Raw genomic sequence first — 21,810 nt, 5'->3', positions numbered from 1 at the left:
ACATCAGTTATAGTCATATTATCAGGTGTCAGTAACTAAACTTCAAGAATCCAGGGATAGGCCTGTTTTCTTTCAGTAGAATAAACTGTCCTTCCTTGTACCTCACTGCCCTCTTACGGTATTTAGTGGCATTAAAGGTTGCCTTGGTGACTACAGATGTCTAAAAGATGCTGCATCTAATGCCTGAATAATGCACCCAAACAGCTACTGATGTGGTGTAGGGCTCTGCTTCTGACTCAGATGGATTTTAAGGATTTTTCTAGTTCTTAAAGCTGTAAATGCAGGGCGTCTACAGAGACTTAAATGTGCAGAGTCTCTCCTTACAATGGCTCAGCTGGGCCAATAAAATGCAGAGGGGTTTGAGAGACTCTGGAGGATAGATGGAGGCAGTAAATATGTTGACGACACAATTGAGGCAATTACACAAGAATGGCTCAGTTAAAAAGAAAGATCAGCTGAAAAAGTTCAAATTTAAGGGGGCATTTGCTGAAACAATAAAACTACACAGCTAATGCTCTTCTCATGGAGAAATGTGTTACATTATGAAAGTCAATTTCAAGCTGTAGTGATGGCCGAGTGCAATCAGTCATGTATCGTTGTTCTATTTGTAATTTAAACCTGTAAAATGTTACATTCTTGTAAGAAAATCTAATATTGTCAAGACACAAACAGTCACAAAAGTTTGGATTCTTGGTTTTATTGAAGCCAGGGGTCTGATAAACATTTTCCTTATCTTTGTCGGCGTAAGAAGCTAGAATCCACATGGCAGCTTAGAGGCTACAGAATTGTATTAAAGACATACAATCAAACTTCTGAATTAATCCAGGACGCGCGCACACACAAAAAAAAAATGCAGCCCGCCATGTGCTTACAATGTTCTTGATATCCTGACTGCGTGAGGACTGGAAGCAGAAGCTCATAGTCTCATATAGATGCAGACTGTCAATAGTGGTCGAAGGCAATTCAGTTAGAAGATGAGGAGGCAGTTGTTTTCAACTGACATCTGAGTATAAAAGTTACAACAGTTCATTATTCAATCTTGGGAGCAACATCCAATCTTTACAAAGAGTGAGTGGAACTTCCAACCAAGCACCATGAAAGCACTTCATTCCACTCAGCTAAATGCCAAATTTAACAAGTGTGGCCTATCAACAAGAAATCAGGGCAGTCAGTCAGGTTACAGCGACATTTCAAAACTCGTTTGAAAATAAACTTTAAATGACTAAAACCAGTTTTGACAACAAAGACAAAAAACACGCTTAAAGTGGGATGTAAACGCAAACAAGGTCAATTCATGAGCAAAAGGACAAACTTGAAAATGAATGGACATTTATTTGGTTTATCTACTTCAAGATGTCCCAAAAACATCCATGTAAAAGGTGTAATTACAATTCTAACTACAGGATTGATATTAAATGTAGAAAGGGGTCAATCCATAGTTAACCATCAGGGGCACCTTCCACAACTTCAGCAGCAAATGCAGATAAATATTGCAGTTTTTCTGTGTATGTTAACTTCTTGGTTCATCACTAAATGCTCTAAAAAGGCAAGGCAAGAAAAAAAATGCATTCTGTAGCTTTCACTGTAGCAAAAAGGGAACTAATATAAGTTCAAGGAAAAGTGCTTATTTCAACCTGTGATGGTGTTGCTCCTGGCTGTTGTCAAATTGTGCTTCAGACCCTCAGGTGCACATTCCACCCAGTCACGAAAAATAAGAAAAAAATAAAAAGAGCTTCACTGTAATCAAAAAAAGTCTAAAATAGCTGTGTAGCATCACTTTGACAATGCATAAAGCGGACTGTACACCAATATGGTCTTGTTGTTAATCCCTTACAGAGCAAAGCTTTAAAAAAATGACATTAAACCTTATTTGCAATGTTTTTGTAGACCAGTTTAGAGGACTGCAACCAAATTATGCTTTGTTTTTTTCCACTGTTTGCTTACAGTCCAGGCATGTGTGAGTAAAGTAAGCCATTTCTACCATTTTACAGGATGTTTTGTTTTAATAAACACTTTATAGGCAGGTCTGATGTTTGGAATGCAAAGGCTCCATGCAAGAGTGGGACAAACATGGCCACTGGTTAATCTTAAGGATGACTATCAACTACAAATCCAGAAAATAGCAACTAATACACATCTTTGGTTCTGTATTCCAATTCACTCCAGTTTTCATTGTTTTTGCTATTATTTGAATAGCAAATAGCTGCTCTCCTCACACTTGCCATTAGTTCTGTAAAAGCTACTGAAGTACACCGTCGATAGGATTAAGCAGGGCCTTGCATACAGACTTAACAATGTACACTTAATTAATTTTGATTATGGTGTCATGAAACCATAAATATTATTACAGGTTATTTGATATGGTACAGTATAATTGCTTCAGTTACAATATAATAGAAATGACATAAGACAATTAAGCAACCCCTTAAGGACACAAATTAATTAGGAGCATTCCTGTGAAGGCAGGGTGCCTAGTGTGACAAACTGTTAGCTGTACATTGAAGGCAAAGGTTGTCATTTTAAATGGGCACTAAAAAGGACAAGACGGGGAAAAAAAATAAAAATAAATAAAAAGAAGACCGGACTGGACAAACAGCTTTCCTACAGGGATGTGTTTCTACAGCTACTTCATATAGAAACTGGGAATGTTTCAACTGACGTGCGAAGTACAGTTTGAATAAAACACGTGAAACCAAAAGTAGGACAATTCTGTCAAACACTGAAGGATACAATATCTGATTTTGTTAAAACCACAGCAAGTAATTGTGTGTGTTTTGGCTGCAAACCAGTGGTTTCAACCACAATAAGTCTGGGGAACTCAAAAGTTCCATCATGTGGTTTCTTCTTAAGATCAGCAGCCTTTACAGTTTGTATGAAGGCATTCAATCGCACTAACTAGGCCACAGAAATCGTATTTCTGAAAAAATAACAGAGACCACAGGCTTGTTGTACATTAACAAAAATGTAAAACAAAATAAATTATTTGGATGACAAGAAATGGACAAAAAACCTTTTAACTGATGGTGCTACAGTGCATTTCCTTTTGCGCAGACAAGCACCTCTACTATGACACAAACAGCTAACTGTGCGAGGCACTTAGGAGTTATAGTAGGAAAGATGCTGCCCCAAACCCCTCCCCCAAATATACACACCTGTAGCTAAAGAAGCGATTCTGTTGCAACCTCTAAGCCTGTCAAATCCCAACCAGTCTCATTAAGTCAAAGAAGCTATCTTCAGAATTTGGACAGAAATGCATTTTGTACAAAATCAAGTTAACCTGAAATTCTTTTTTGCACGTATATTTACAGAATCCTTCGAGATGACTAGGGCGAATGATATGATATGCTATCAGCTATCTGGACATGTCATATTAGTGTCATGATGTCAGTGGCATTTTAACATGTTACATGATACAGATGAACATTTCCTTAAACCAACAAATGGTGCACAAAATAAAATAAAAAGGAGGAACTTTGTATAAATACATCAGTCTTATATCCAACATTTTTTTTTTTTTACATACTACATATGTTTGCAAGTATTTTAATTACTTTTCTCAATGATTATATTTAATGTTTAAATACCTTTCCAATCACAACCAAATTCCTTCCATGAGATAAGCTGAACCGGAGGCCACAGGACAGTATATAAGCACTCTTTAAATCCACGAGGAGAGTGTTCTACCCCAGAGACTGGGGGGCCCGCAGCCCAGCACATTAGGCTGGCTGCCGGGGAGTGTGCACACATTTCCGTAAACTGACATCCCTCACAAAATAACATTTACAGTGGAAGAGAGGACAGAAACAAAGCCAAGCCTTCAGCACTTGCCATCTCATTAACACCTCCATCCCTGCAATCGCTCTCTTCCCATCTCACCAAAACATCTGATAGCATCTGAAACTCATTTGGTGAAACCACTGTGTGTGCTGACTGATATAAGCGCTGGGAATTTGGTCAAATTTTTTTTTATGCTCACATGTACATATATTTTTCCAGAGTATTAACGCAGTGGACGATGCAGCTGTTTTTGTTGCCTTCACGCTTCGTTCTCTGTCGGCGGTGGTATGTTGTTAGCTGAAACCATGGAGTCTTGTTTGCGAGTCATCCTGTCCAACTCAGCCTGGACATCAGTCAAACCCGGCTTCTGCCCTTGGAAAAAAGACAGGAGACAAAGCCCAAAAGTAATCTCCTGTAGCTTCTGCGTGTGCTCATAAATTACAGTTTTCTACGTCCAGCAAGCAGATGGATGGGGGTTGGATGGCGATGAGTTCCCATGCTGGTGATTGGCGGATTGCTGCCACAGTTAACACACATGCAAAACTAATCATCAGACAAAGGGAGCATGTACTCATGCATTATCCTTTAACTGGGTCTCAGATGTTAACGCTGCTCAGTGCTGGAACAAAAAGTGCGTTAGTGGTCTCCGGCAGACAGCAGAGTTATGCAGTGTTTTCTTGAATGTTTCACTGGGTACATTATTTGACTTTGTTATATCGAGCTAATATAACAAAGCAGGTACAAAACGTGCTGAAGGTGAAAGTAACTGTTGACATGCACAACACTTTCAGGTTACTAAAGTTAAAAAAAAAAAAAAAAAAAGTCATTAGTTGGGCAATAAATCAGTGTGATATGACACAGTGTGAGACATTAGTTTCATGATGGGTGGTTTGGTGCATACAGGCCTGTCACAAGCTTCCTCAGCTGTCAGAAGGTCAGTCAAAGAAGACAACTTTGCTTTTTCTCCTGCTTTAACCTTCTCATTCAGGCTGTAGAGATAAAACTCCAGACAGCAAAATGGTCCACAGCCTCTAACAACAGAAGTCCCTGTTCCTAACTCATTTTATCTTCAGAGTGCACACACTCCATGCTCTGACAGATCTAAGTGTACAAGATGCTATGGTGAACAATAATCTATAAGTATTACTCTAACTGGCTGTTGTCATAAATCACTGTATTGTGTCAGCTGATTTCTTGAAGTATATTTGCAGGTATAACTAAGACATTCCTGTCTTTATGTAATTTTTCAAAAAAGGCATTATACACAAAGAATATCAATATTGTGATAACAAACATGTTTAGATAAAAGGACAACCGCTAACCTGCAAGAAGAAGGTTTTAAAAATGGAGGCTGTGTGAGCATTGGAATAAGAAGTTGTACCTGTTTTCTTGGCAGACCCTTGCACTCCAGCTCCAACTGCACCACTTCCTGGGCTCCCTGGGGCTCCAGTCTTTTTACTCAACAGACTGTTGAAGAAGTTAGCCAGCACTCCCTCATTGGCAGCCCCTGCTGTAGGTGAAACACCAAAATAAATGTAAAAAATTGTGAAATAAAACTGACAGACAAAAAGTTGTTTAAAAGGGTTGTACATATTCATATTTGATAATACTCATCAGTCACCACACTTATTTACTTTACAACTTGCTAGTTACCTTCTCAAAATAAGACTACTGAGGAACCGGGCTGATAATTAATCTTCTGTTTATGTCTGCAAAACGTCTGTTACATGATACATATACCATTCTGGCCTTGTTTAATCTTTTTTTTTTTTCAAAATAAGGTCATGTGTTCATCTTATTAAGTTAAAAAAAAGCTCTCTAACTCTTGGGGTTCTTGTCAAGCACGAGTAGATGGCCTCTATAATTAGAGCTCTAACTTGAATAAAGAAATACTCCACAATATTCTTTTCTTTTCCAGGAAAAAGAAAAACTTTGATAGGCTACTATAAACACAAAGAAATCTAATTTTCTTTCACAAAGAAAAAAAGCTATACAAATCTAATAGACTATTACATTTTAACTCCATTAGGAACTCCACAATGAAATACCACAGAGGATGGGAATTACTAGAGTTTATTAAATTTTTCATTCTAATAAAATTGAGTTAAAGATTGTTTTTTGAAAAAGTTAGAATGCACTAGCTAGTGATTGTACCTAAACCTGTGAACCCAAAACCCATTGGCGGGTTTGAAAGGCATTATTAAAAATAAAAATAAAACAGCCCTTGTCATAGCTAGAAAACAGAATAATACCAAGAATTGTTGGATGTGGAACTTTCTGAAGGTTGTTAAACTTATATGATTTCTGGTTCTGTTGGTAGAATCAACCAAATCTGAGCTGAGAGCAGACAGGAGACAAGTATGATGAGAACACTAGTGGACACTTGAGAAAATGCTGATTGCAGGTTTTTTCAATTTTTTTTCCAATAAATAATCACACAAATTCACCCTTGTTTTATTCTTTTATCATGATATATGGCATTGTTACTCTGATATATGACACAGAAGACTTTTGTAGGTTCTCTCTACTTCTGGAAATGGCTGTGCTGTTTCCTAGGAGGTGTAGAAACTTTTTGGGGTTGAGAGAGTTTGTTACTGAGTAAATACTTATGCTTCATCTAGTGTCACCTTTTGGGGGCAGTAATGCACCATTTACAGAAAAGAGAGTTCACATTACAACCAAAAGAAAAAAGGTTAGTGGAAAGGACAGCAACAAAAACTGTTTTGGGAGGTCCAAACACTTATTTCAGTGTTTGAAAGTGAATGCTGAATTCACTATAAAAGTCCCTGGGATAAACCTGACAAACTAGTATGCACTGGAGTGGAAAAAATATTCTCAGTAATCAGGTAGGAAAACAAATTCCCTTACCTTTCATACTGGGGTCAGGCTTTTTGACTGCAGCCATTGGTGAGCCGCTGGTTACGGTTGGTTGGATGGTTCGACCCGAAGGCCTGGGAGACCCTGAGGTTGTTCGTCCTGGAGACTCCTGAAACACAGAAACAGGGAGGATTGTGGTCAAATAAAATAAAGTGCAAAATTAATTGAATAAATCCACCCATTACTAGAATTCCATGTTTTAGGGACCTTAAGACACTTACTGTTGCTCCTCTTGTTGGTGTGGCTGGCTGCTTTGCTAACAAAGACTGTAAAGAAAAAAAAAAGTTCCACAGTGAATATCTAGATGGGGTTTATGAAACATCCAGCACAACATAAATCCAACACACATCGTTTTTTTTTTTTTTTTTTTTTTTTTTTTTTTTTAACCATTAATCTTATTCTGAAAACCTGCACAGTGTAAGCAAGATACAGCGGGAAAAAGGCAGCCAGTGCAGATGAAGTACAGGAAACTTGATAGAAAGAAACATGACACACTGGAAAATCCTGTAATTTGCAAAGCTGAAGTTACAGTTCAGTGTTTTTTAGATTGCCTCACCTGTTTATTTGTCCAAAAATGGGAAGTAAGTCTAATGTAATTTCAAATGTGGCAGTTTCACATATCCACCAGCACATGCATGCAGTGTATAAATTTGCTCTAACAGTGAAAGTGGAAGTTCAGGATCAATACAAAAATGTTAAGACTACTGTAACACTTGGCTTAAGAGCTGACAGTTATTTAGCCAAATCTTTTTGTAATATTTTTGAGACTTCTTTCTTATGCAGATGAAAAATTCACTCCTTACAACTTTATCATTCTATACAGCCTGATGAGGGCATGACATTATTTTCAAAATCCAAAATCAACATTATTTTATTTTTTAAATAACAGGCCAACACATACCTGTTGCTTCATCAGGAATACCTGTTCATCCTCTGCACTTATTTCTTTGTCATGTACCAGCTGTGAAGAAAAGCAAATGATAAATGGAAAGACATCAAAAAAAGAATAGAATGTGGGATATCATTGCAAATAAGCTGCATGATGTCAACCTTCAAGTTTACATTTTGTTGGTATTTGCATTGCCATACCTTTCGCACTGGAGGCTTTGTGATAAAATCTTCAAATGGATCTTCTGGTCTAACTGTTGTGAAGTTTTCATGCAAAATCCCTATTTTCTTTTCATTATCCCATCCAGACGGACTAAAAAGGAAGGAAAACACTGATCAGTTGCAGCAGATGCAATTGCATTCTGTTGTAGATCCACCTTTCCTATTTCTTTGCAATAAAAAATGCTTTGTTGGTTGTCACAACATCTGAAAGAAAGATGGCAGTACAAACTGGCAGAAACAGGACCCAAATGTTGTCTTTGTGACATTACTTTTTGTGACAGACGTGAAACCACAATAAAGTAAAAAACATCATCTGTAATTGTACTTACATGAACACTGCATCCTTCTCCACCACTAAGGCAGGTGTGACGAACTGAAAGTCATACATCTTATGTACTATATATTTGTAAAGCAGATCCAGGTTTTTCTCTTCTTTGACTGATGTATAGATCAGGCCAGCTCCATCTGTTCAATTCAGTTAAGGCAACAACTGCTAGAGTAATTTGATATTTGGTAGAAGAGAATAAAAGGGCAGCATAAAAACTGAAGTATGGCCCATTTCTATTTCAACAGTCCTTGTTGTCAGTATAATGACCTTTATGATACCATTACAAATCATTACGCATTAAAAGGATACACTGTAAGCAAAATCGCCTGATGTAGGACTGGATGAAATCGAAGTGCTCCTCTCTGTAGTCATGCTCCTTCTCTAGTACGCTGACTGCATCACACTGAAGAAAGAACAATTAAAAGATTTTAATGGCATGGGAAATTTAATGTCCACACTGTCCAGGAGAAACGCAGGTGCAATGGACATCAATACACTGCCTCTAAGGACTTTTATATTCCAAGTACAGATGTTTTTTCCACACCCAGTAAAACACAAATCTCATAAGCAAGATATCAGCATCACAAAAACTTAAACTAATTGTTTACTTATTGTTTCTGACCAGAGATTTTCATATGTTGTCTGCTGCGTCTTTCCTTGTGGGCAGGAAGGAGGATGGATGCTTTGGTGGGTAGGCATGGGCGACAGAAATGTAATTTTTAAGGCATAAAAGGCAAATAATAATATCATACAGAGCTCTTTGCTGCCAAGCTGAGCAGCTTCTAACAACGGCTCGATAGAAGTATCGACAATAAAACATTCACCATTTGTTAGTCACAGCTAGCACATGAAGCTCTGCTGATGACTACACTGTGATTTTTAGCACTGTTCTTGGCCTGGAGGTTAACAAGCAAGCACAACAGCAGCTGTTTATTAGAAAATACTGCCTCACTAAGCACATCATAAAAGTGAAAGCATTCACAAAAGGTAACACAAAGGCATGGGTGGACATTGGATAGACTCTATATAAGATCTGAGCCCAAATATGCTTGCCATAGTGGCAATTCAAGAACCCATCAGATGAAATCAGCAGTAAGGGTGGTTGTCACGATGTTGAAGAAGGCTTTGTTTGCCCATTTACGTCAGACAACTCAAGCCACAGTAGAGAGAGGTACTTATCGACTGGCGAGAAGGGCTGTGACTGCAAAAGCAAATTTAGAAAATCTATATACTAAGACTACAATTGCCTAAAAACAAAGATGTTCTGAAAAACAGCCATGAAGAAGCAAGATACTCAGACATTAACTCGTGGGTGCACAAAATAATGATTCGGTTCAAAATAAATGGTATAATAAGTAGTTATTTTTTTTATAAATAAATAAAAGGCTGCCTGGACATGCAACCAAAAAAACATTACTTTTTATCAATTAGCAGAGGTTGTTCTATTCTGAAGCAAAAGGAACAACATTGTTGTAGTTTATAGTCATCATGGAGTATTTCATTCTATTTTATTGTGATTTTTTTTTTTCACTCTTTGGGCAACAGCATAATACTATTAGGTCACAGAACCTGGCAACTGTCCCACCTTAGATGCAAGCACAAGACTTAAAGCAACACTAGAAACCTCTCATATCAACACCAAAACGCTAGTTGTCTCTACATAGACGTTATGACTTCAAATATAATGAATACAAATTTTTGGACTGTAGGAATCACTTACCTTTGTGCAAACTATTAGCACTGGAATGCCCAGGTTGTGTGTGAGTGTGTTGTCCCCAAGTGGTAGCACAATGGCCTCGTCTTCCCCTGCTGTTGGGGCCCGTCGTGGGGAGGATGGGGTGGCATCCTCTGGTTCTGTGTACTCCTGGAAAGCTTTGACCACTAAGAGAAAGACAAATAAGCAAGGATTAGTATACCTACAGCTCTGCCACACCCTTTGTCTTCTCTGGTTAATAATCATGCTTGGTCTTAGTCCCCATGGTCACAGGATTATTCACCTTTTTTTTCCCCAAGCTATTGTTGCACCAATGAAAGTTCTTAGGGTCTGTGTTTAGTCTCTCGGCAGATTCCACATGAAATTTTTGAGGTGCACATAATCTTTGGTGGTACCTTTGGTTAATGTCTTAAACCATTTCTAGCTTCTGCTATGGTACAGAGCTGTGTACCTGGTTTTATAGAGCAGTTGTAAATGTTCTGCACAGACTCAAACTATGTCCCTGAGACTGGATAATAGGGTTAGCACAAATGAATGTCACTTAACGGGCATAATAAAATGACAGCTTCTGCCCACCGTCATACATGTGCATACAACAAGTCATTCCAATGTGTGTATATCATTGTGTAATTGCGAGAACAAGATAAGTATGTTACATTTCTCTACATGAAAAATTGTGAAAAATAGGTAAAGATAAATAAATGGCATCTTTCACTTTCCTGTTGCGCTGACCCAGCTGTCCAGGCATTTACAAAGCTGCAGTGTGAGGAATATGCAGGAAGCTTTGGCCTACTTCCTCAGGAGATTTGAAAATACAGTTGGAGACAGCCCACAAAGCCAGATTGACTTGCTGTTGTGAGTCTGCTCCTTTAGTTTCAGACATGGGATTTTGTACATGGGACAAGAACTGGTGATGTAAGGAATCTAAGAGAGAACCCTTCTTGGGATACAGGATTACACAAATCCAGTGCATATGAGCAAACAGGCTGAAGTGTGTACACTAAAGCACAAGGACAGTAACTACATGTATATTTAACACCATCTCAGAGGAAAATTCATGAGAAACTGGTCTTTTCTTTACCAAAACCTAATTGGATAAAAAAACAAACAAACAAAAAAAAAAACAGAACAAATGGCCCATAAAATCAGTCAGACCTCCATCTAATCCTTTCTGGCTCATTGGCTTGAAGCTACACAAAGTGTATGCTTGACCTAAACACGGCATAAAATTAGTACATTGCTGAACAATAACACAAAAAACCAGACCGAACTGGCATTGATCACAGACAATACTTTAGACAGAATACATGTGTCTCTTGAAAGATCAGAGGAAACATAACACATCAAAAAAATAGGAGCAACTATCGGTGGAATCTTGGTGCAATCTTCTCAAAATACCATGTCCCCACTACAACAGCATCTGAGGAAGCAGTGGACTGTGATCATGGTGTGTGCAGCTTGTATGAATACTTCAATATGTGTGTTTTTGCCATGCTTTTAAACCAACAGATGGTGAGTATTTCACAGAATAAAGAGTGACAGTGCCTGGACTGTCACTTTAAAATAAAAATGAAAGAGACAAAGACAGACAGACTTTGCCCCTCGAAGACCTACTTATCTGTTCCACAAACAAAGGTGAGGTCAAAGTGCTTTAATGCTCACAATTAGGGACTTCTCAGCATGAAAGTACGAATACAAGTGTCTTTTCTAGCCAACAAATGTCAAATAAGCAAAACTAGTCTTACTTGGTATTTTAAGCCAAACTCAAATTTTACACAATTCTTTAACTGTTAACTAGTTAGCAACACTGGTTAAAAACAAAAACAGTGAAGAAGTTTTCCTGCACACCATTCTCAAAAAGTGTAGTTAAAAACAATCTCTGTCTCATCACTACCACAGAAACCACCAAGTGAAATATTTCTCATTTCAACATGCAGCTGAGGAGCGGTAGGCTGATCCTGTAATTTGACTTGAGACGACTCCAGCAGCCAACCTACTTCAGTTACACAGCAGGAGTCAGAATGTCCGGCCCACTCACTGAATTCAGACCCACTGAGTTTGCGTCCCTTCCTCTCCCTGACGCTGATGCTGGAGGGGAGGGAACTATGATGCAAGACGTCTGCAAGACTCCCTGGACAAAAGCCACTAACACACACTTCCAGTCCGTCACCCTGTCTTTCTCACTCAAACATTCATATCCATAAATACATAAACTGACTAGGTCTCACCAATCTTCTACTGACATCACAACTGCTATGCTGAGAGATGCTTTATCTGGATGACATGTCTCAGCTAAACTGGTAATCTAACTATGTCCATGGGTGGGGTCAAAATGTTTGGCACCAGAGAGAAAGTAGAAGAATCCCTAGAAAAATCTGGCAAACAGATTTAAAATGAAGCTTTAAAAATTGAACAAACAGGGAAGACTCACAAAATAACCCCAGTACAAACAATGCAACTGCAAATTTTTTTCCTAGGAAATAAAGGCCCAAGCTAACATCTACTGAATACAAGGTAGTCTCTCTTTTCTGCTGAATGGTTTAAATCAATGTTAGATACTCATAATAAAAATTAAAAATATGAACCAATTAAAGCCATAATACTCACTTAAATTAAGCATGCTTTAGTCATCGCTTTAGGAACAGCTTCCCTTTTCTTTTTCACATGTTTGCCACCAGACTAAACTACTTGTTAACACTTGCTACTGTGTTGGCATGTTATATGTCAAGAACATTTCTAAACATGTGCTTTCAGGTTGTCCTACAATTATTTAACAATTTGACATATACGTGAAAAGTCATTATAGCCTTTTAAGAGTAAAAGCAGCAAGCAAACTGGAAGCAGAGAAGAACCTTTTGCAAAACCCTGCAGGCTGAACTAAGTTGTCTGAAAAGCAACCACCTTTCCAAAGACAAAAGAACTGTTCATAAGTGGGATATGACCAGTTCTAAAATTAACCAGAGAACAACATCTGCCTACATCACACTCATTGATTTGCACAACTTGCCTCTAGCCAGAACACACAGCTGAGGATCATGGGCCTCTCTGATGACCCAGCATCGTCCATGGCGATGTGTAATGTTATACATTGCCCGTCTTCCACACAACGCAGCAACCAATCTCTCCTTTTCCCCAGAGGACAGTCAGCAAGAAGCCTGGCTTGTATTATGTAAGACCTCCACTGCGTTCAGCCTATGATGCTCCAGGCAGCTTTGCTGAGTGCCTTTTAACCTGCTCCTTAGTTAATTCAACAAAATGTATGCATATCATGTTTCCATTTGTGTCCCAGATTTTAACATTTCACATCAGACATAAAGAAAAATGACTAATTCGAAATAAATCATCACCTTATTTCAATTTTAAGTTTACTTTAACAAAAAAAAGACATATTTGAATTTACGCCAGTCACAATCTTTCATAGCATTTGAACTCAAGAGTTACTACTAAGCAGATCAAATCTAATTCAACATTCAGTCTTAGTACTTACATGTTCACTTTCTATTATGAATGTGCAACCAGGGAAGACAGTAGCAACGGGTGCTACTACAGGATCTAAGGTTAGTATTTGACAGTGTAATAAAATCATAAATTTTAACAACACAGTGGACTTCTAAAAAGGTGCCACACGGTTTTAATTGCCCAGCTGGATAAATCATTACTTACTCTTCTGCTCCATTTCTCTCATATCCTCTGGAGGAATCTTGAGCTTGTCCACATGGTCACGAAGCACACTTGCCCATTTCTGCAGTGACTCCATGATGGTCCAGGGCCGTGACATATCCACAACAAACACAGCTAGACAGTCAGGTAGCGACTGAGGTGTGACAGCAAACTTAAGAAGGCCTTTGTGGTATAGGTCCCCATCCAGGATCCATACATTACAGCGAGTAAGGTCTACAAAGGGAAAAAAACAATTATTAATTAAAAGCAAGAAATACAATTACTGTTGTAAAGTACTGATAACTTGTAAATGACATTGCTGTTAAACAACCAGAACAGGTAAACTCACCATCCCTGTCCTCATCATGGACACTTAAGTACAGATACTCCAGTCCCCTCCCTTTCTTGTTGTGATCAGCTCCTTGAAGTTTGGCCATGAGTGTTGTTTTTCCTGATCCATCCTCACCTGCAAGGCATTGCATTCGTAATGTATGACATTTATTATTTCTAATGGGCATGGTGATATTAATAACTACAGATGATTACTGATATTTTAAATAAGAACTAAAATGACATACAAATGTACCAGTAACTTCTCACTTTATGTTCCTTTGTATTATAATCTATAAGTTATGACTATTGTCACCTCAAATCCACAACGGGCTGCAATGTCTTAATACAAATCTTCCTGGTCAAAGGCAGCATTTCTCACAGTTTTGGAAGGCTCATCAAAATAAATATGATCCCACACCAAAGAAAACGTCCCTGTATTTTGGGGTTTATTATGTCTTTTCTTCAAAAGTGTGGGAAGTGCAGACTGTTTGAAAAATCTGGTTTAGATGTGCAATCAATAGCTTTTGTGAGTTCAGTTTAGTTTCGCCCTCAGGGTTGACCACCACAAATCCACTGTGGAAGAGTAGACTTTCACACAGGTGGCGTAAACAATACTCACCAAATACCAGGATATTTTTTCCTGATGGTAACTTTGAACTCGATCTTGTTGAAACTTCACTCAGTATTGAGGTCCTACAAGAAAGAACAAGACATAAAAAAAACAAGTGGAAGTTAGACTGACTGCCAGGTGGCACACTGACAGCTTCTCATCGCAGATCAGACGTTGCTATCAAAACAGCAGCTGGTGAGCTAACGTTGCACACCTTAACTTTACTGGTCACAGTTAGTGCATAGTTTTAGCTAGCCCGGTAAGAAGCCCACGACAACACACACAAAAAACAGGAAATGACAAACTCTACTGACCGGTGCGTTAGAAATAAGCAGCTAAATATCTGTATTCATGAAAGCTGACAAGTTGAAGCCCCATAACAGTACAACCTCTAAAGATATGCGTTATCTAAAGCTAGAGTTAATTTTCTGCACACTTCAAATTGTCGGTTAAGGTGTGAGCTAGCTTGTTAACGTTCCTGTTAGCTTGCTGCACTCCTCATAAAAGGGCTAACTAGTATTTAGCTCTTATCTTAACATAAACCATCAAAGTCCCTAATAATATAAAATGCTGTTTGGAAACCTGACACGTCCAACACCATTTATTTTAATAGTAAAACTGGTCACATATCGTAAATAGTGGTTCTATTCGTTAGCTACTCAGCCCATTTAGCTGACGTTAGCTAACGTCTGCTAACACAAGTAGCACACTGACCGCTCAGCTTCAGTAAGTGCTAATGTTCCTGCTAGCCGGGCCGGTGTTTGAAAGGCAGCAACCGGCAGTGACAAAGCAGAACCACAGCAGCTCTGCTTTTCCGAGAAGAGCCTCAGCAGGCATGAAGACGTCAAAAGAATAGCAGAACTTGCCAAAGGTTTTGTCCTTCTTCCTCTTCGTTGTTGTTGTCGCCTGATCCGGCGGCGCCCGGGTGCTGTTTCTCCAGAACGGGAGCCATCTTCTCTTTCTACAACCACAAAGGCAAGGCCCTGCTGCTTGGGCACCACTAGCACCGCCTTCATCCAACTGGCCAAAGGTGCGTTACATTCGTTTACCGCCACGCCGCGCCGCGACACAGTATGTTCCTCAGAGTACAAAATGTTATTATTGACCGATTTTATAATATTCATCGAAAAGAAATAATGTATCCTCCATAATTATATTCGAATATATGTGAAAGATTATTCAGCTAAAAATGTAATGTTTTTATGGTACTAACATGAGGTCACAACATCAAGCAGCACTTCTGGCCACATCCCAATAAGTGATGTCATTGCACTTTTTTTCTCTTTTTAACAGCTGATACAAAATACTGTGACATCAGTAGTGATGGCTGATCGAGGCTTTGTTGAAGCTTCGACACTTCATTCAAAACATGGTTCATTACTCGAGGCCTCAATGACACACAGTGCTCGAGTAGGACATCTAGTGGTCAATAAAATGAAGTGCAATCAAGACGTGGTCGGTTCATGGATTGTTTTGGATTTGATTCGCCATGCACACATTGCTGTTTGACTACACTAGATCATTGTATGGGTTGTAGTGGACACAAAAATAATATTACTAGTAATAATAATGACAATAACTATTGAAGAGCACGTTTCTTATTTCCCATGTTTGTCTGTATCCCTACATACTCTTTGCTTATATTCTGTGTTATGAAACATTTAAACGGTGCTGCTACATTCATGAGATGCTCTACAAATACAGACTGATGTCATTTTCACATGGGGCATGGTGCAAATAAAGATTTTATTGATTATTATGGATTTTGGCAAAGTATGTCTTGGGGTTTATTGGTAAAGAGGTTAGTAAAGAGGGTGTGCTTATGTAACTGGTTATGAGGTTTTATTGAGAAATAATTTATCAACAGTTTTGGGACCACTGTTCCCTCTAAGCTGCGCGTGATACTTTTTTTTTTTTTTTTTGCGCATTTATCATCTATTTTTTTGCCATTTTCGAGTTTTTTTTAACTTGAGTCTCGACTCGATCGTTTTTCTCAGGAGGTTGGACTTCAGCCTTTGTGCTGGAGGGTTGAACCCTCAGTTCCAAGACTTTCCAAAGCCTCCAGACCTCCCGAGTCCTCAGGACCTGAGCTTTCACACAGTCTGAGGGCTGAAATTTTCTAAGTCCCACAGTAGTTCTCTGTTAGACTGAACTTCCAGACAGTCCAAGGACTGATATCTTCTAAGTTCCTGAGTACTTCTCTGTTAGTTTGAGGACTGAAATCTTAAAAGTTCTTGAGTAGTTCTCTGTTAGTTTGAACCTTCAGACAGTCTGTTAATGTTTCGATTAAATCTTAGTTTTTCTTTTTAAATGTTTTACCACCTTTTAATGTTTAATTTTCTTTTTAAATCCTTCATTGTATTTTCAGTGTAATTCCTATTTGAACTTTTATTGTCTTTAAGATATAATTTTCTAATTAAACATTTAATTTTTTAATTAAATGTTTTGTCATTTTTGGCCTTTTATTGGATAGGTGTAGTAAGAGACAGACAGGAAACGGGGGAGAAGAATCGGGCGAAGACTTGCAGCAAAGGGTCACTAGCGGGACTCGAACCCGGGCCGCTGCGTCGGGGACCAGCCTCTGTACATGGGTCACCCGCTTAACCCGTTGAGCTATATGGGCACCCCTGTTTGGTCTTTTTAAGGGTTTAATAATCTGATTAAATGTTTTGCATTTTTAAAAATGTTTAACATTCTTCTTGTTTGATTGTATTTTTTAAATGTTTAATGATGGAAAATACTTTATCTGTAATTTCTAATATTTGTATATTAAAAATTTTGTTTAATTTCATAATGACATGTATTGTATCGTGTTGAATGATCTCATTCAATATTTTGTCTGTTTAATATAATTTAATGTAATTTAATGTTTAACTCTATTAAACAGACAAAAATATTGAATGAGATCATTCAACACGATACAATACATGTCATTATGAAATTAAACAAAATTTTTAATATACAAATATTAGAAATTACAGATAAAGTATTTTCCATCATTAAACATTTAAAAAATACAATCAAACAAGAAGAATGTTAAACATTTTTAAAAATGCAAAACATTTAATCAGATTATTAAACCCTTAAAAAGACAAAACATTTAATTAAAAAATTAAATGTTTAATTAGAAAATTACATCATAAAGACAATAAAACTTCAAATAGGAATTAAACAGAAAATACAATGAAGCATTTAAAAAGAAAATTAAACATTAAAAGGTGGTATATGTACATATAATTTAATTGTATTTAATGTTTAACTCTATTAAAAGGACAAAATATTGAATTAGATAATTCAACAACATACAATACATGTCATTATGAAATTAAACAAAATTTTTAAAATACAAATATTAAAAATTACAGATAAAATATTTTCCATAATTAAACATTTAAAAAACAAAATTAAACATAAATATTAAACATTTAAAAAAAATGCAAAACATTTAATTAGATTATTAAAACTTTAAAAAGAGAAAACATTTAATTAAAAAATTAAATGTTTAATTAGAAAATTACATCTTAAATTTCTTAAATCTTTTTAACAATAAAACTTATTAAAAGTTTTATTGTATTAATTTTTTTGTTTGATATAATTGCTTTTTGTTATGTTGTTTATTTCTTTAATCTTCTTTTTCTGTCAAAATTTTAACTCCAACCTTAAAAATGAAATAAACCCTTAAATCACAATGAAAATACTTCTGTTGTCACAATCATGAGTTAGTCAATTATTCAGTTTATCAATTCAACTTTATTTGTTTAGCACCTTTTACACAGATGACAAAACTAAACAAGCAAAGAGAAAAAACTATGATTAAAACTCAAAAACATAAAAAAAAAAATAAATAAATAACATTTAACATGGTAATAAAATATGTTGTGTCCAGGGGATGGAGGGAGTTTATTGAAGTCTGCTTGGGCTCACATGGGAAATCATTTAAAATATAAACTTGATATTCAGTCTAAGGAAACTGCAGAGCAACTGAAGAACCAACAATATCTCCTGTTTTCTCCTTTAATGAGTCGACTCTTCTTGTGCTTTCAGACCAAAGAACTACAGATTCTTCACAACCTGCTCAAACTCTTGGTACAGGACCTCACCACACGGGTCAAGAAGGTTTCTGTCTCATTTCTACTCTGAAGCTCACCTTCTCCTGCTCAAACTGCTGACAAATGTTTCTCCTGCTCTAAAGTCTGGTCTCCAGAACTTCCTAAAAACTCTCAGTCTCTTCTGCTGCAGGTTGCTTTGTAAAACTGTTCCAGAAAACCTCACTAAACCACATGGAGGGGCCTCAAGATAGTCGTCCAAATGAAACCGTACAAAAACCAAACTAGCACAACCCAAATGCTAAAGTCTCCTGCAGCCTACCAGAGAACCTCTGAGAACAGAGAATCAGGACAGGAACTCTTACCTTCTGGACAACCAACCTTGGTTCTCAAACAAGAATACAGAATGTGTCTGACCAAAAACCTCTAAAGACTCACTACAGCCAAGATAAAGACACAACTTAGCTGTACCAAATCCACTAATCACTGCACACATTACCACCATGTGCTAACTGTGGCTAAAGAACCACATTTACCAAGACAACTATCCAGTACAAAGCCCTAAAACACACCAAGAAACACATTAAAGACGATTTTACTGCTGGAAGCTGCAAGCCAACGCCTAAAGAACAAACTAAAGCAAAGGAGCCAAACCCACTTCAGTGGTGAAGAGAAGCAGAGGAAATGTTTGTCTGCAGCTAAATAAAGCAGGAAGACACTGAGCTGCTCAGGTGTTCCTGATAACACCAAGCTGCTCAGGTGTTCCTGATAACACCAAGCAGCCACCTGGACAGCCAATAGGAATACAGCCACCTGGACAGCCAATAGGAACACAGGTTACTGGAAGTCCAGAGGGCTGGCTTAGTGAAGGAAATTTAATTAGGGTCCGAGCACCGACTGGTGCGAAGACCCTATTGGAATGCAAGGAATTATTTATTATTATTATTATTATTATTATTATTATTATTCTTTTCCGGACTTTTGAATTGCCTTTTTGGCGGCCTTATCATACCCCAAAATGCATCAAACGTGGCATGCTCATCAGGCCTCGCGAAAAATTTGATATTTTATGGGAGTTGCGCATGTGTGTGGCAAAATGGCTCCATAGCGCCCCCTGGAAAATTGAAAATTTGGTCATTAGGCCAACTTGCACGATGTTTCATGTACAGCTACAAAATTTTGCATGCATATTCAGCACATCAGGAAACCCAAAAAAGTCAATCATGACCACGCCTTAACACCAACAGGAAGTCGGCCATCTTGAATTAGCTGTAAATTTTTCAAAATTAATAACTCATCGGGGATAAGTCCGACAGACGTCAAATTTGGCCAATATATGCAAACACGCGACCTGATGAAAAATTATCAAAATGTTCATTTCATTTCAAAGGGCGTGGCCATGGCGACTCCCAAAAAAATGGATCCTTCGCCATGAAACAGGAAGTGGTGTCTAACTCAGCTGTACACGGTCCAATCTGCCTGAAATTTGACATGTGTGATCAATGTCCAGCCCTGACAATATCCATGTGGTTATATTCATTCACAGTCATAGCGCCACCTTGTGGTAGCAGGAAATTGACATTTTTCACACTTTGATGTACTATTCTTAGCACGTTGATCAGATTCACCTCAAATGTGGTAACATAAGCCTGAACACATTGATGATGATTCCCAAAGAAAATGGTGACTCGTCGTCAAGGGGCGTGTCTGTGGCATTGCGGCGAATTTCGATTTCTCGCCATAAAAATTGAATTATTAATATCTCAGCTGGAAATGATCCAATCCGGACCAAACTTGGACACCAGTCCGGTTCTGACCACATCCACATTCATAAATTTAGAAATACTCATAGCGCCACCTATTGGCAACAGGAAGAAATTGTCATTATATTTGCACGTGCCATTGCCTGATACTTTGTCATATGATTCTGAAAATTGGTCAGGTGAGTGACCACACATTGACGATGGCACAGTGTGAAGATTTTGACGATTCATAAAACGCTGTTGCCGTGGCAACGTATCGTTGCCGGAATAAACAAAGTACTTTTTGACAGGTTAAAAATGCTCAAATGCTCGCCAAAATTGCCACACATATCTGGACCGGCAACCCATTTCAGATTTTAGGAAAACTGCACATGTGTTTGGCAAAATGGCTCCATAGCGCCACCTGGAAAATTTCAAACATTTACTACGGCCAGTACGTGTCACCTAGAATTATGAAACTTGGTAGGCATATGTAACTCGTCAAGACACACCAAAATGTAATTAACAGCCATGCCCAAAACCCAACAGGAAGTCGGCCATTTTGAATTATATGTCATACGTTTTGACGATTTTGGGTCATTTTTGTACATTTTCAAAAGCTATAAACTCACATAGGGTAACACCGAGAGAGCTGAAATTCGGCCAGGATGTAGTCCAGGCATGGGTGATCAAAAGTTATCAAAATGCTCACCTTAAGTCTGAGGGCGTGGCCATGGCGGCCTCGTGAATTTTGATGCTTCGCCATGAAACATCAACTGCTGTGTAACTGCCCTAAACATGCTCCAATCTGCCTCAAACTTTACAGGTGTGATCAGAGTCCAGTCCTGATCACATCCATAGGCCGACATAAACTCTCGGTCGCAGCGCCACCTGGTGGTTGGAAGGAAATGCTCTATAACTAGCCTGGACATGGTCCGATCTGCCTGAAATTTTACGTGTGATCAGAGTCTGACCCTGATCACATCCATAGGCCAATATACACTCTCGGTCGCAGCGCCACCTGGTGGATGGACAGGAAAAGCTCTAGAAGTAGCCTGAATATGCTCCAATCTGCCTGAAATTTTGCACGTGTGATCAGAGTCCAGCCCTCATCGCATCCATAGGCCGACATGCACTCTCGGTCGCAGCGCCACCTGGTGGATGTGCGTGGATTCGCCGACCAGCAAGGATGCGAGGACCCGTCCAACGCTGCTTGCAGCTTTAGTTTACTTTTTGATCGCAACAACTTGTCAAGATATGGAAATGATTTTAATTTGATATTCATTTCCACGTGTAGTAATCCTGACACCACAGCATACAAACTAAACAGGAACTATTAAGGAAGAAGTTTCGGTTATCTCCCTGCCTTGTAAATGGAGAAAATTTATTTTTAAAAAATGCATAAAAGTTTTCTTGGTGCATGAACTGAGGCTGCTGACTGACCTTATATTGCACAATGTTCAATGTCTTTAAATATTTTCACAGTAAGGATTCATCTGTCGATCTATCTATACCTGAAACCTGATCCTCTGTATATAGTCTTCTACATGTTTGTTGTTTTTTTTTTTTTAAGAATAAAGTCATCTGTATATAATGCTATGGGCAATTTTTGC

General features: G+C 38.1%; 1 protein-coding gene and 1 long non-coding RNA gene across 3 annotated transcripts; one reads left to right on the top strand and one right to left on the bottom strand.

Annotated features, from left to right (window-relative positions):
- Window positions 1-681: 681 nt before the first annotated feature.
- On the bottom strand, window positions 682-15,415 carry dync1li2 (dynein, cytoplasmic 1, light intermediate chain 2). 2 transcript variants are annotated; one of them, XM_023291041.3, is made up of 13 exons: window positions 15,276-15,415; window positions 14,419-14,492; window positions 13,816-13,932; window positions 13,470-13,700; window positions 9,813-9,973; window positions 8,402-8,495; window positions 8,094-8,229; window positions 7,744-7,855; window positions 7,556-7,615; window positions 6,876-6,920; window positions 6,646-6,763; window positions 5,159-5,287; window positions 682-4,149 (listed from the first exon to the last, which is right to left on the bottom strand). In XM_023291041.3, exons 1-13 carry the CDS (start codon window positions 15,359-15,361, stop codon window positions 4,037-4,039), a joined length of 1,476 nt encoding a protein of 491 aa, XP_023146809.1. In that variant the 5' UTR covers window positions 15,362-15,415; the 3' UTR covers window positions 682-4,036. The 2 variants fall into 2 exon arrangements, with proteins under 2 accessions (XP_023146809.1, XP_023120792.1); XM_023265024.3 differs by having other exon boundaries at window positions 682-4,144.
- LOC129347791 (uncharacterized) lies at window positions 15,302-21,794 on the top strand. Its single transcript, XR_008600057.1, has 2 exons — window positions 15,302-15,439; window positions 18,454-21,794. It is a non-coding gene; the product is annotated as an uncharacterized LOC129347791 (long non-coding RNA).
- The last annotated feature ends 16 nt before the right edge of the window (window positions 21,795-21,810 follow it).

Source organism: Amphiprion ocellaris, chromosome 1 (genome assembly GCF_022539595.1).
Source record: "Amphiprion ocellaris isolate individual 3 ecotype Okinawa chromosome 1, ASM2253959v1, whole genome shotgun sequence".
In the NCBI taxonomy this organism is placed as follows: domain Eukaryota; kingdom Metazoa; phylum Chordata; class Actinopteri; family Pomacentridae; genus Amphiprion; species Amphiprion ocellaris.
The sequence above is the reverse complement of the archived record's forward strand: the minus strand, read 5'-3'. Positions and strand labels throughout refer to the sequence as shown.

Coding starts and splice junctions, on each gene's coding strand:
- dync1li2 (XM_023291041.3), bottom strand. CDS start 15,361: ATGGCTCCCGTTCTGGAGAAACAGCACCCGGGCGCCGCCGGATCAGGC. Junction 13,933..14,418: donor AAAAAATATCCTGGTATTTG/GTGAGTATTGTT, acceptor AATGCCTTGCAG/GTGAGGATGGATCAGGAAAA. Junction 7,616..7,743: donor CAAAGCCTCCAGTGCGAAAG/GTATGGCAATGC, acceptor TTTTCTTCACAG/CTGGTACATGACAAAGAAAT.